General features: G+C 45.0%; 1 protein-coding gene across 9 annotated transcripts in view; it reads right to left on the reverse strand.

Moving 5' to 3' along the window:
• Positions 1-107: 107 nt before the first annotated feature.
• Positions 108-14600, reverse strand: part of GPATCH8 (G-patch domain containing 8) — a 107921-nt gene continuing 93428 nt past the window's right edge. For all 9 annotated transcript variants that reach the window (XM_054456376.2, XM_054456381.2, XM_054456378.2 and 6 more), the window contains 2 exons: positions 10717-10847; positions 108-6313 (listed from right to left, as the gene is read on the reverse strand). In XM_054456376.2, the coding sequence (XP_054312351.2) occupies positions 2434-6313; positions 10717-10847 (4011 nt within the window). In that variant the 3' untranslated portion in view covers positions 108-2433. The remainder of the gene's footprint in view (positions 6314-10716; positions 10848-14600) is intronic.

Here is a 14600-nt window from a genome sequence, read left to right on the forward strand (position 1 = left end):
CAGGAGTCTATTCCTTGGTCATGTCAAACAAGATGTTATTTATAACCCACACCTCCAACCCTACCTAACTTTTGAGTGGATGGGGCAACAATTACGACAGACTCTGCTAAGTTTCCACAAATCATTGGTTTATTAGAAAGTTCCTTTCTCTCATTTTACAGCATATATATCTCTATCATATGTGATAAAGTTAAATACAATCTGTTATGCTTGTAAGTAAGGTTTATTTTTATTTTTAAAATCACTATTCTGGAAGTTAAAGAAAATGCCCCTAGGAAGGCAAAGAGGCAGCCAGAGTATGGCTCAATCTACAAGCTAATGGGAAGCAGCATGAAAATGTTAATACTGTATTATTTATTTACATGGGCTGAAAGCAAAGAAAAATGAGTCCCTTCACTTACACGTTTTTCCAGTGCTAGTTATCCAAGAAGTGATGCTTCTGAATCAGATGAGGAGTACTAAACAGGTAGGAGGGTGGGAGGGCAGTCAAGAGTGGTGTTTGCCTGCCACTTTCTTTTCATAAACTTAAAACTTTTCTCTTTTGAGAATTTGAGAAGGCAGGAACACAGAGCCTTGGCCCAGGTAAGTATGGTTTTTCTTGTCAAGTGACCAACCAACCAATTCTAGCCACAGGAATAGTTAAGAAAATGCCAAAGTGGGAATTGTTAACCTCATCAAAGGAGATGGGACCTGCAATACAAGCACCTTTGGGTCAGTGTGTTAATTAGGGCTGAGAGCTTCGGTGAAAGGCAAGAAGAGGGGCAAAAGAGGCTGAGGTGGTAATTCCTCTTGTCAGTGTCATGGGAGAAAAGAAACAAGGAACATTTACTGTCTAAACTGAGCTGGGCAGAGGGCATGGAAACTATGAAGCAAAATAATTTGAAGTATCTGTAAATGTGCTCACCTCCCAACAAAAGGAAGAAGACTGTCCCAACTCATCCTCCAGCCTACTTCTACTTCAGTTTCTACCAACCCAAAAGGCACATTAAAAAAAAAACATTGTCAGAGGGGGCTAAGTACTAGGAAGGCAAATGGACTGACTGCCTGGAACAAGGTACCCAGGGAAACCCAGGAATCCCCCCAGACAATCACCAAATCTCACTGCTTCCAGACAATAAAGCTGTTGAATCCCCTCCTTCTCCTCTGTGGGGTCCACCTGTTTCTCTGTGTAAAACAGCAAAAGTACATGAGGGAGACTGTTAAAGATGAGCATCCCTCAGAAGCCCCCAGCTGACTGCTGCCCATTAGCTCAAAAATCCCAATACTGGGGGCACTACATACTGCAAATTACTTAACATTTTGTCCCAGCAAAAAATGTTTTAACATTTTATAATTCATAACTTCAAAAAATACATAAGCTTGGTAAAATATACATGCTTAGTCAGTTTTGCATCTAGCAGAAAACAAATATTTTATTTTTCGTTTTCATTTTATAACCTTTAAAGTTTCTTAATTCAACTAGGGCAAACATATTTACACAAAGCCACCAGAACGAGGATCACTTAAAGAGCTGGATGTAAAAAATATTATTGCAGTATACTACAAATATGGAACCTTTTTTATATGAGCTACAAAAAGCAGCATTTACGTTTATAGAGTTCAGTGCAATTTTTTACATTAAAAAAATCCTATAAATTAAGAAGGAAACATCAACACAACAGAAGAAAATATACCCTTCACTTCAGACACATGAGCTCCTCTCTGGGAAAGCACACGGGCAACTCTGTGTTCCACACAGCTTTTATTCATGATAGGATCTTCTTTTCTGGGATATGGAGATGCCTCTTCTGGGATGAGGGATACCAGGATAACAGTGCCAAATGTGTGGCTCCGTTGATGTGGGAACTGGATGGAACTGCAGCCTGAGTTATATCAGGTTCCAGGTGAGACACTTTCCACCTCACCTGGGATAACATAACGTCACCAAGGATGGTCAAAGATACTACCCCAAAGTGGTGGCACTTCCACCACTAGAACAGCTTGGCCTTCCCTGTGGCGCTGAGAAGGCAAGACCAGATGGGCCCACAGCAAGTGCTCTGGTGACAACCCACTGGCCAGAGGGGAGGAAAATGTTTTAAAATTTATAGAAGGGAAGAGCAGAGGAAAAAAGCAGAGGGAGGAGGGGATTATCTAAACTTGACAGTTTGGAGATGTTGCTGCAGAGGGGTGGGTAGCACTTACTGGTGTTCCCTAGCTTAGAAACACAGAAGAGGGAGGGACAAATTGAGAGGAGGACAGGAAAAAGAAATCCCTGATAGTAAACTGAAAGCAAACTTCAAATCTAAACCCACCCCTGCAAGCCAAAACTCAATTCTTTGGCTGTCAGACACTGCCCATCCCAGCTTCTACTTGCTGGTATTAACGGCTCAACACCCCCAAGGGAACATTTATGGATCTCCTCCCCTGGCCCTACCTAGGATCCCATCCCCCAACTCATGTGCCATGGCTGGGGGGATGTTGCAGGTCCTGACCTGAGAAGATGGGGTGAAGTAGTGGGTGAAGGTGGAGTGCAGTGGCAGCCGCTGCAGCAGGCCGTGGAGCAAGTAGGGTGGGGTAGAGGGCAGCATGTGGGACAGGGTGGAAGGTGAAGGGCCCAGGATGGATGGCTGAGGCGGGAATGATGTGGATGGGATGGCTAGCAAGAAAGGTGGCAGGATGGCCAGGGATGATTGAGTGAGTAAGGTGGGACAAAGAAATGGGGGTCAGATGGGGCTGGGGAATATGATGCACCTGGGCAAGTGGTTGGGGATGGGGGTGAGGGTGAATGCCGATGGCGGCAGCAGCTGCGGCAGCATGATGTTGTAGGATGGCATGCTGAACGGTTGTGATGGAGGTGGCAGAGGCTGTAGCTGGCTGCTGAATGTGGATGGGTTGCAGGGCTGGTGTGGCTGGGGCCAGGGCAGCTGAGGCTGGAAAGGCCTTTACTTGCTTGGCCAGAAGCTGCTGCTGGATGTGTTGCTGAGCAGCCTGCTGGAGCTTGCTGTACTTCTCCATCTCCTCAGGGGTGAAGGTGATGGGCTGGCTCTCCAGGGGGGCCAGTGAAGCATCCTCAGCCCCATCTGTTGACTCAATACTAGGATCCCCACTGGGAGGTGCATAACTGGGGAAATGCTCAAGGTCTGGTGCTATAGGCAGCAAGCTGGACTCCACAGGGCCTGGCTGACTGCTGCTATCCAGGGACTCCAGGGTGTCCCCATCGCTGGGGTCGGGGAGGTAGTTATGGGAGATGGTTGGGTCTCCAGGGTAGCAGTCAGAGTGTGCTGGGGTGCCTAGTGGAGCCACAGGGTGATCAGCAGTAGCTTCTTCAGACTTTGACTCTTCTGGGGGTGGGTCTAATAAGGGGCCAGTTGTTTCCTCTGAAGGGAACTGATGCCCAAATAGGGCATCACTACTCCCTGGGGGCCCCTCTTCTGTCTCTGACTGTTCTTGCTCTTCCCCCCTTTCCAAGCCAGACTCTTCACACTTCTTATTGGGCTTTCGGGTAGCTGGGAGCTTCCCTATCAGTGGAAGGACAGGCTTATTGCCAAGAGATGGGGGGAGCCTGGGCCCAAAGTAACCTTGTGGGGGGTCCTTGAGCTTGGGCCCAGCTTTATTAGGGGTGGCCTGCACCTCCTCACTCACACTAGGTTTCCTCTCCACTTTCCTTGACTGGATCTTCTCCAGTAGCAGTTTGGCAGTGACAGAATTCTTGTCTTCAGGACTGCAGTCACTTTCTGACCCTCTTCCTGTGCCAATGTTGCTGTTCTGGGAAGGTGGACCCGTTGCTTTACTGTCATCTCCTCTGCCATCATCTTTCTTCCCAGGACCTTCTCCCCGGCCTGATCGGAAATAGTGGGGGGACTGGGAGCGGTAGATCTTAGAACGAATGAAGTCCCGACGCCCAGAATGCCTCTCCTCAGGGCTCTCGTGACCCCATGATCCCTTCCTGGAGCCTGATCTCTGGGAAGGGCTCCTGGTGCTGCGGCTGCGGTCCCGGCTATAGCTCCGGCTCCGTTGCCAGCTGTGGGCTGTGGTGCTACGGCTTCTCCGCTTGCTTCGACTACGACTACAACTGCTGCTGCGGCTGCGGCCCCGGGATCTTGAGCGCTCTCTGGTATGACTCCGAGATCGGCTTCGGGACTGGCTGCAACTGAGGCTATAGTCATCATCAGAAGATGAATATTTGTGCCGTTTTGATCGGTGTTTGGAGCTGGCATAGTCTGAGTCATCTGAGTCATGGGAGCGCTTGGAGTGCCTTCGTGATCTGTCACTGTAGTCACTGTAGCTGTCATCAGAATAACTGCGCTGTCTACTATAGCAGCTCTGGTCTGAAGAGGCATCTGAGCTACTTGAGTAAGAACGCCGTGAGGAACGATGTGAGGAATGGCGCCGGCCAGACCTTGAGCGGCTGCGGGAATGCTCACTGCCTGAATCTTCCTCTTCCTCACTGTACTGGGATGGAGACTTCTGGTGCAGCCGGTGTGAGGAAGCATCATCACTATCCTCATCTCCACTACTGGGTTGGCTCCGATGGCTAGATCGGCTGCTCCGTTTGGTGCCTGCTCTTCGCTGGCAGGATGAAGGTGGAAGTTCACCTTTGTGTTTCCTCCCACCATGGTCTTGGGAGCTGCTACCACCCCCACCTTCATCCTTTTTGCCACTGCTCCCCTCTTCAGCTGGGAGGGATCTCCGCTGGGAGTCATCTTGAGCTCGCCGCCTTCTTCTTGGTGGTGCAGGACTGCCACTCCCAGGGGGTTCTGGTTTGGGTCCTCGTTCAGAATCTGCTGGGGCTGATGACTTATTCTTCTTTCGTTTTCGTTTCTTGCGCTTCTTAGATTTCTCCCCCGACTCTGCCTTAGAGCTTTTCTCTTCTGTGTCAGCCTTGTGTTTACGTTTGTGTTTGCTGGATTTTTTGTGCTTCTTTTTCTTTTTGTGCCGGTGGGACTTCCCAGATCGTTCTTTCTTGCTGAGAAGGCTTCTCCCTGTGTCTTCTGTCTCAGACCCATGACTACCCCCAGGCTCCTGCTTATTCAGGCTGCTACAGGCAGACCCTGAAGCAGGTGCGTCCATTCTGCCTCCTGAGGAACGTACTATTTTCTCTCCGCCCACTTCCTTGTTTTTATTTGGCTCACCAGGATCTAGGCCTTGGAGATGGTCCTTTGAGGAGCTTCCTATATCCTTTGGTTTTTCTGTTCCTTTAGTTCTGGCATCTTTGTTCCTTGAAAGTTTAAAGTCAAAATATAAAGGGTTACAACTGTATGAAATGGAGGGTTCTGCCTTGGTGAAAATTAATAGTTCTGATGGCCACTGGAGGGCAGTGCTTTCATCTTTGCTCAAAACTGGGAAGAAGGGACCAGTAGGATGTTTGGGTCCTTCTTGGCTTTCTTTCCCTGCTGGGGTGGCCAGAGAGGTTTCTTTAGAAGAGTTGGACTCACACATTTGGGTCTCTGAAACCTTCTGACTATGACTCTCTAAACTCTGATCACTTACATCCCCTCCTAAGGCCTTCTTTGCCTCAGCTTTGCTTCCTGGTTCTGAGGGCTCGGTCATGCTGGTTTCCTTCGGCTGCTCAGAGACTTCACTAACTGTCTTTTCTGCTCCTTGGCTTGCTGCCGCCTTGATGCAGCTTTTAGGCTTGGGAGAACTGCCTTTTTTATTCTCTGGGGCATTCTTTGGGTGTGTAGTATTATCACCTTCCATTTGTTCACTGGCTCTCATAAAAAGCAGGAAGGGAAAATTAGGTTTTACTTTGCAGTGTGCTGGGGGGATGTAGTGGTAATACTCAGGCTCTGTAGCCCCAGCTCCTTCTTCTCGTTTCATCCTTTTTAATTTGGATAATGTTGAGGCAAGGGACCCTCCATCCTGAGGGTCTTCATCCTCTTTTTTACCATCAAGATTACTGCTCCCATCAGAGTCTCCTACCTTCTGCAATCCTTGGTCAGAACCCTTCTCATCGGGTTTTGTTCCATCTTCAGAGGTCCCTTCCTCCGCATGGTCCTTGAAAACCGATGCTATTGATTCGAGTTTGACAGGAGCCTTCTTGGCAAAAGAAAATGACACTCCCAATTTTTGCAATGGGGTCCCCAGATTATTCTTAATGCCAAAGCTGATGCCTTGGGAGGCTAACCCAGGAGCCTGGGCCAGTCCAGTGGTATTAGTGATTTGTACTGCAGTGAAAGGGCCTCCTTTATCTGTGGAGAATTCAGATCCCAGGCCACAAGAAGCAGCGGCACCTGTGCCACTATTTGTAGCTGATTCATCTTTATCATCTTCTCCACCTTCTTCATCTACAGCCACCGTGGTTGGTTTGAACATGGGACCACTTCCAGGTGCACTACATGATGATTTAGAAAAATAAAAAACAAAAAGCAGGTTTCATAAACCTTATAAAATACTAATCTCTTATATCCTATCATTCATTATAGGTAGGTCTCAAAGACAGTGAGTGGTGGTCATATTCCCTAGTCCTATACTAACAAATGAGACTTTCTCAGAGGAGGTTAGGCAAAGACTCATTCTGTTAACCTACCAAATTCCCAGGGCCAGCCAGTTATTACATAGCTTTTCCTTAAGCTGTCTAAAGTACAAAAAGCTGGGTGTGGTGGCTCATGTCTGTAATCCCAGCACTTTGAGAGGCTAAGGTGGACAGACTGCCTGAGGTCAGAAGTTCGTAAACAGCCTGGCCAACATGGTGAAACCCTGTCTCTACTAAAAACACAAAAATTAGCCAGGCATGGTGGCACACACCTGTAATCCCAGCTCCTTGGGAGGCTGAGGCAGAAGAATTGCTCTAACCTGGGAGATGGAGGTTGCAGTAAGCCAAGATCATGCCACTGCACTCCAGTATGGGTGACAGAGCAAGACTCCCTCTCAAAAAAATTAAAAAATAAAATAAAATAAAGTACAGGCCGGGTGCGGTGGCTCACGCCTGTAATCCCAGCACTTTGGGAAGTGGAGGCGAGCAGATCATGAGGTCAGGAGTTCAAGAACCGCCTGACCAACATGGTGAAACCCCGTCTCTACTAAAAATACAAAAATTAGCAGGCCATGGTGGTGGGCGTCTGTAATCCCAGCTACTCAGGAGGCTGAGGCAGGAGAATAGCTTGAACCTGGGAGAGGCAGAGGTTGCAGTGTGCTGAGATAGCAGCACCACTGCACTCCAGCCTGGGTGACAGAGCAAGACTCTGTCTCAAAAAAAAAAAAAAAGTAAGACATGTCACGACTGAAATAGCCCATCATTACTATGTTTCTGATCTCATTTCTTATTTTATAATTTTGTCCATCAGTATGTTATCTAATGTATGGCTGTACATGTATTCACATAGGTTTTATTTCATTCAATTAAAGAAAAACTCTTGCTGGACAAGGGTGGCTCATATCTGTAATCTCAGTGATTCAGGAGGCTGAGGAGGGAGGACTGCTCGAGGCCAGGAGATCAAGACCAGTCTGGGCAACATAGTGAGACCCCACCTCTAAAAAAAATAAAAATAAAAATTTCCCCATGCTTTCAAATTTCATTTTTTAAAAATCTGCATATTCTGAGTTAAACATAGAAACTTCCACTGTGCTACTTATGGCAGTCTGTGGTCAGCATGTCTGTCATAGAAACTAAAAAGTCCATGCCTATCTCCTGGGTACCGTAACAAGCATTTGCTTTGGTTTTGTGGCAGTTTCTGGGCATTCAGTACTACAGTCATAATGTTACCTGAGCACTTTCATCTTTGACAAAAGGAACATCAAGGAGCCTCGACAGTTTTAAACTGATGATCTTGCCTGAAAGTTTTATTTTTTTGAGGTGGGGTCTAACTGCGTTGCCCAGGCTGGAGTGAAGTGGCATGATCATAGCTCATTGCAGTCTCAAACTCCTGGCTCAATCCTCCCACCTCAGCCTCCTAAGTAGCTATGACTACAGGTGCACCTCACCATGCTGGCTAATTTTATTTATTTGAGACAGTGTCACCATCTCGGCTCACTGCAACCTTTACCTCCCGGGTTCAAGTGATTCTCCTCCCTCAGCCTCCCAAGTAGCTGGGACTACAGGCATGTACCACCATGCCTGGCTAATTTTTGTATTTTTAGTAGAGATGGGCTTCACCATGTTGGCCAGGATGGTCTCGATCTCTTGGCCTCGTGATCCACCTGCCTCGGCCTCCCAAAGTGCTGGGATTACAGGCTTGAGCCACCATGCTCGGCCCATGCTGGCTAATTAAAAAAAAATTTTGCAGAGACAGAGTCTTGCTATGTTGACCAGTTTGGTCTTGAACACCTGGCCTCAAGTGATCCTCCTGCCTCTGCGTCACAAAGTGCTGGGATTACAGATGTGAGCCACCGTGCATCTGGCTTGCAATTCTTATAGTTTGTACACTACACAGTGTACACTATACCCTTAAATTCCAAATCAAGAACTAAACAGAATCAGATACCTATTTGTATGATGTCCTTGTTATCCAAACCCTAGCTAACAGCTGTCCTCAACTCAGGGATAAGTATATTCAGACGATGTGTAATCTCTCTCTTTTTTTTATTCTCCCAAGCCGGAGTTTCGCTCTTGTTGCCCAGGCTGGAGTGCAATGGTACAATCTTGGCTCATTGCAACCTCCGCCTCCTGGGTTCAGGTAATTCTCCTATCTCAGCCTCCTTAGTAGCTGGGATTACAGGCGTACGCCACCATGCCTGGCTAATTTTTGTATTTTTAGTAGAGACGGAGTTTCACCATGTTGGTCAGGCTGGTCTCAAGCTCCTGACCTAAGGTGATCCACCTACCCCGGCCTCCCAAAGTGCTGGGATTACAGGCGTGAGCCACCGTGCCCGGCCAATGTGTAATCTCTTGCTATCTAAACTATTGCTACTGGAAAATGAGAACTCAACAGATTTGGAAAGCAAGAAATACTTACACTGTGTTATGAAAACTACTTCACAGCAAACAAACAAAAAACAACTCCCCCCAAAACTGAATAAAAAGGGGATTCTTTTTTTTGAGACAGGGTCTTGCTCTATCACCCAGGCTGGAGTGCAGTGGTGCGATCACAGCTCACTATAGCCTTGATCTCCCAGGCTCAAGTGATTCTTCCACCTCAGGCTCCTGAGTAGCTGGGATTATAGGCATGTTGCCACCATGCCCCGCTAATTTTTAAGATTTTTTTTTTTTTAGAGACAGGGTCTTCCTATGTTGCCCTGGCTGGTCTTGAGCTCCTGGGTTCAAGTGATCCTCTTACTTTGGCCTCCCAAAGTGCTGGGATTACAGGTGCCAGTCACTATGCCCAGCATGTGCTTTTTAATATAAATGTTAGAAAATGGGAATAATTGTAATAGTGTCATAATTTATGGATTTATTGAGCATCTTTGATGTGCTAGGCATCCTTTCAAGCATTTCCGAGGTAATAATCACTCCTCACAACAACTGTAAGTTGTTCTTAGCTCTATCTTACAGATAAGGAAACTGAGGCATAGAGAGTTTAGATATAATCTCATTAAGTCACATAAATAGTAAGAAAAATATGGCCTCAAAAATACACATACTTAATCAGTATATTATACTACAATTATATAGATATGCTTTTAGTTTGAAATAAGGATCTATTAAACATTTTAAGGAACTGGAGGACATTATGTTAAGTAAAATAACCCAGGAACAGAAAATCAAACACTGCAGGTTGTCACTCATATGTGGAAGCTAAAAAAACAGTTGATCTCATAGAAGTAAAAAGTAGAACAGAGGATACTAGAAGCTGGGAAGGGCGGAAGAAGGAGAGATTTGTTACAAAATTACAGCTAACTAGGAAGAGTAAGTTCCAGTGTTCTATACCACTGCAGGATGACTAGAGTTAACAATACCATATAGTTTCAAATAGTTAGAAAGAGGGTACTGAATGTTCCTGCACAAAGAAATAATAAATGTTTGAGATGATGGATATGGTAATTACCCTGATCTGATCGCTATATATTATATGTATTGAAACATTACTAGGTAACCTATGAATATGTACAGTTGTTATCTGTCAATTAATAAAAACTGAAGGTTTGTAATTCTTTTTTTTTTTTTCAGATGGAGTTTCACTCTTGTTGCCCAGGCTGGAGTGTAATGGCGCAATCTTGGCTCACCGCAACCTCTGCCTCCCAGGTTCAAGCGATTCTCCTGCCTCAGCCTCCCTAGTAGCTGGGATTATAGGCATGTGCCACCACGCCCGGCTAATTTTGTATTTTTAGTAGAGACAGGGTTTCTCCATGTTGGTCAGGCTGGTCTCGAACTCCCAACCTCAGGTGATCTGCCCGCCTCGGCCTCCCAAAGTGCTGGGATTACAGGCGTGAGCCACCATGCCCGGCCACTTTTGGTTTTTTTGAGACACAGTCTTGCTCTGTCGCCCAGGCTGGAGTACAGTGGTACGATCTCGGCTCACTGCAAGCTCCGCCTCTCAGGTTCACGCCATTCTCCTGCCTCAGCCTCCAGAGTAGCTGGGACTACAGGTGCTCGCCACCATGCCTGGCTAATGTTTTGTATTTTTAGTAGAGATGGGGTTTCACCATATTAGCCAGGATGGTCTCAATCTCCTGACCTCGTGATCCGCCCGCCTTGGTCTCCCAAAGTGCTGGGATTACAGGGGTGAGCCACTGCGCCTGGCACAAGGTTTGTAATTCTTAAATCTTAATTTAAATCTTAAATTATAATCTGAAATATATAATTTAAAATTTTAAGGATTAGAATTATCTGTACAACCCTCTGATAAAAAATATCCTCACCATTCAGCTTGTTTTCTTTGCTCTGCCAACTCATGGAGCCGCCGAAGGGCTTTTTCCTGTTTTTTCTCATCCTTGCGGGATCTTGAAGAGACATTTCGGGCAAACTCTCTCTGCTTGAGATCTTTTAATCTCTGGGTTAAAAGAAAGAAAGATACAGAGGGTGGATGATTTACAGTAACTTGGGAATCAGAAAGTAAAGCCTTTAGGACATGACCCTCAACCAACAGTCATGGTATTAGTGTAGAACACATTATCATATTCTCTTATGGCAATTGAAACCACAATGGCTGATTACTTTGGGTATAGCACTTGCAGTATCTGCATTTCTAATTAGGACAGCATATCATTTGCTTTATTAGGCAAAATAAAATGATCTCAAATGCAACAAGCAAATTTTAGAACACTGGGAGGAAAGAAAAGGGACTATTTAATCACCTGCTCCTCCAGGATGCAAAACTAGACAAACAGAACATGAGATAAATTGTAATAACACAAGCCAAAGAGAACAGAAAGGGGTTAGGCTAGTACAGAAAATTACCCAGGTGTAAGATCTTGAAAAGCAATGTACAGCTTACATGGGGGGGGGGGGGCAGTATTTAAATTAGAACAAATAGAAAGCATACTTTTATTTCACCATAAAAAGGTGTTTTTTGTTTTTTTTGTTTTTTTTTCAGCATGAGTAGAGGTTTCCTGTAATTATTAAATAAACCCAAGACATGTCTTCCAGCGCTAGCATGTTTAGAGCTCACCAGTCTGACCACTTTTATCTGGTCAGCCTGCTGAAAGTAGTATGTGAGGCTTTGCATTCCTTCATGGCCCTGAGAGGAATATCCAGGGGATGAGGAGGGAGAGCAGAGATAAGTCAAAGATTTTATTACTTAAAATCCAGATAACAGAATGGGTCTTTTATTTTCAGAAGCTACTGTATAATTTTCTTTAAAATAAAACAAAACAAACTACAACCAAAAGAGAACAGTGTTATGACACACTGGTGACAGAACCCAGACATATCTATCTGCAATGAAGACAGAACTAAAATTATTTTCAAGACATTAGATAATAACAAGAAACAAACAAAACAAAACATATACATTAGCCTATGCTTTTACAACAGCATTGGGAAAAGGAATTTGACCCAGTATAAAGTGGACATTGCTTTGTGGAAAGGCATGATGTTCAACAGACAGAGGAATTTTCTTACCTAATATTTATGAAATGTGTTTTGAATCTTTTTAAATTGGGAGGAGGGAAGGGTAAAAAGACACACACAAAAAAAGATATACAGCTAAAGACACTAGTAGAAAAACTCACTCTTGTGATCTGGGCTCCCAAATTAGAAGGATTTGCTTTCAATACATCAGCTGAAAATGTCACATCACAAAGAAAAAAAAGTAAAAAATAAAACAAGAGTGGAAGAGAAAAAAAAAATAAAGCAAGCATTACTACACAAGCTCTCTTAGTGAATCTGTAAACTATTATACTGAACAATCAGGGACAAAGCCATCAACTCTAAAAGGGCTAGGGAGAAGGGAAGCACCTGTACAACATATACATGTGTACATACACACAGACTGACACAGTAATCCCACCTAGAAAAATGGAACTACCTGTATTTCTTCCAGAAAAATGGTTCCAGAACTTTGGAAAAGACCATTATGGTATAAAAAGCAGTCCTGCTTCCATTAGCCCTTATTATGGGGGAAGTTCAAGTAATGAACAGCTGGCAAAACTGTTAGTGCCCATAATTAAGATTTTTTTTTTTTTTTTGAGACGGAGTCTCACTCTGTTGCCCAGGCTGGAGTGCAGTAGCATGATTTTGGCTCACTGCAGCCTCCGCCTCCCAGGTTTAAGCAATTATCATGCCTTAGCCTCCCAAGTAGCTGGGATTACAGGCGTGCACCCCTATGCTTGGCTAATTTTTGTATTTTTAGTAGAGATGAGGTTTCACCATGTTGGCCAGGGTGGTCTCAAACTCCTGGTCTCAAGTGATCTACCTGCCTTGGCCTCCCAAAGTGCTGGGATTAAAGGCCTGAGACACCACACCCAGCCCACAATTAAGATTTTTATAAAACCACTTCAAGATGAAGGATCAACTATTTTAAATAAATATGAATTCTAATTTCTTCCTCCTGAGGGGAATGGGGCAGAAACAAAAGGCTTATCAGGCCTATTATATGATTACCTCTGGCCACAAACCTAGTTTTTTCTTCCCCAAACATGTAACAGGCTCTCTAACCAAGATTTAGATAGAATACAATGTTCTTCTCTTATCTGCCATTTTCTCTCTCTTTTTTTTTTTGAGACGGAGTTTTACTCTGTCGCCCAGGCTGGAGTGCAGTGGCGTGATCTTGGCTCACTGCAACCTCTGCCTCCTGGGTCCAAGCAATTCTCCTGCCTTAGCCTCCTGAGTAGCTGGGACTACAGGTGCCTGTCACCACACCCAGCTTATTTTTTATATTTTTAGTAGAGATGAGGTTTCATCTTCTTGGCCAGGCTAGTCTTCAATTCCTGACCTCAGGTGATCCGCCCGCCTCAGCTTCCCAAAGTGATGGGATTACAGGCATAAGCCACTGTGCCCATATACACTATGGCCTGCCATCTTCTCTCTAGCCACCTGCTAAGACTGGAAAATTTCCCCATGCCATTTCCTCCCCTCTTACAAATATTTCACTACTTTTAGGAAGCATTTTTCAAACTACATGACACTGTCCAAAAGAACAATCATTTTATCAAAGTATGGAGTCCCCAGGGTGAGTCGAGATTAGGCTTTCCATTCAGCAGCCACTTTGTACAACCTTGAAGTTTAAGGAACAGGGCCATGCCCACATCATGCTGAAGACATCCTATCTCAAGTTCCTACCACAGGAATATGGTTGGAGATAGATACGGAAGAAGATGGGATGATGCAATAAAACAAATCTAAATTGCAGGCTCCTTCTGGGCAAACCTATCCTAAGAATACCCTATAAGGCTTAGGAAGGCTCCCAGTATCACATTTACAAACTTTACAGTCAAGTCTGCAATCTCAAAAGCAGAATTGAGAACCCCAGACTTCTCACCCCAACCTTGAGACAGGACTCAGCAAACCATCTCAAACTGAGTATGTACACTTGTGGTTTCTCTCAGATGAGGATATTCTGGTGACTTTTTTTTGAGACAAGGTCTCACTTTGTTGCCCAGGTGGGAGTGCTGAGGCTATTCACGTGTGATTCCACTACTGATCAGCATGGGAGTTCTGACCTGCTCTGTTTCCGACCTGAACTGGTTCACTTCTCCTTAGGAAACTTGGTTGGCCCCCGGCTCCTGGGAGTTCATCACATGATGCCTAACTTAGTGCAGACACCCAATCAGCATAGCGCACTATAGTTGAGAACTCCTGGGCTCAAGTGATACCCCCAGCCTCAGCCTCCCAAGAAGCCAGGACTACAGGCATGCACCACTACGCCCAGCCAAGACATGGGTTATAAGGTTCATATTTTCCTTTACCTAGAATGAATGCCTAACTCCAAGTGTCTCCTGCCTACTCAAGGTCAGACTAAATTCTTACAAAGTCTCCACTGATCCTTCAAAAGAGGGGACTGTTCTTTCTGAACTGTCCCTAGTGGTGCTTTGTCATACTGCTCACCTAGCAGCTATCGTACTTTGTTCTCTGACCAGTTATTCCTGTCTTTTAAAAAGGCAGTATGTGTAAAGCTTCGGAGTCAGAAAGCTTGGGTTCAAATCTATTAATTACTAGCCAATCCACTTATTACTAGGTGATTTCACCTCTCTGAGTTCCAGCTCCCTCATTAAAAAATAGGGCTATCTATCTACAGATTAACAAGATTAAATGTCAAAATAAATGTAAAGCATTTAATAAGTCACAACTGCTCAATACTCCCTTC

This window comes from Pongo pygmaeus, chromosome 19 (genome assembly GCF_028885625.2).
Source record: "Pongo pygmaeus isolate AG05252 chromosome 19, NHGRI_mPonPyg2-v2.0_pri, whole genome shotgun sequence".
NCBI lineage: Eukaryota > Metazoa > Chordata > Mammalia > Primates > Hominidae > Pongo > Pongo pygmaeus.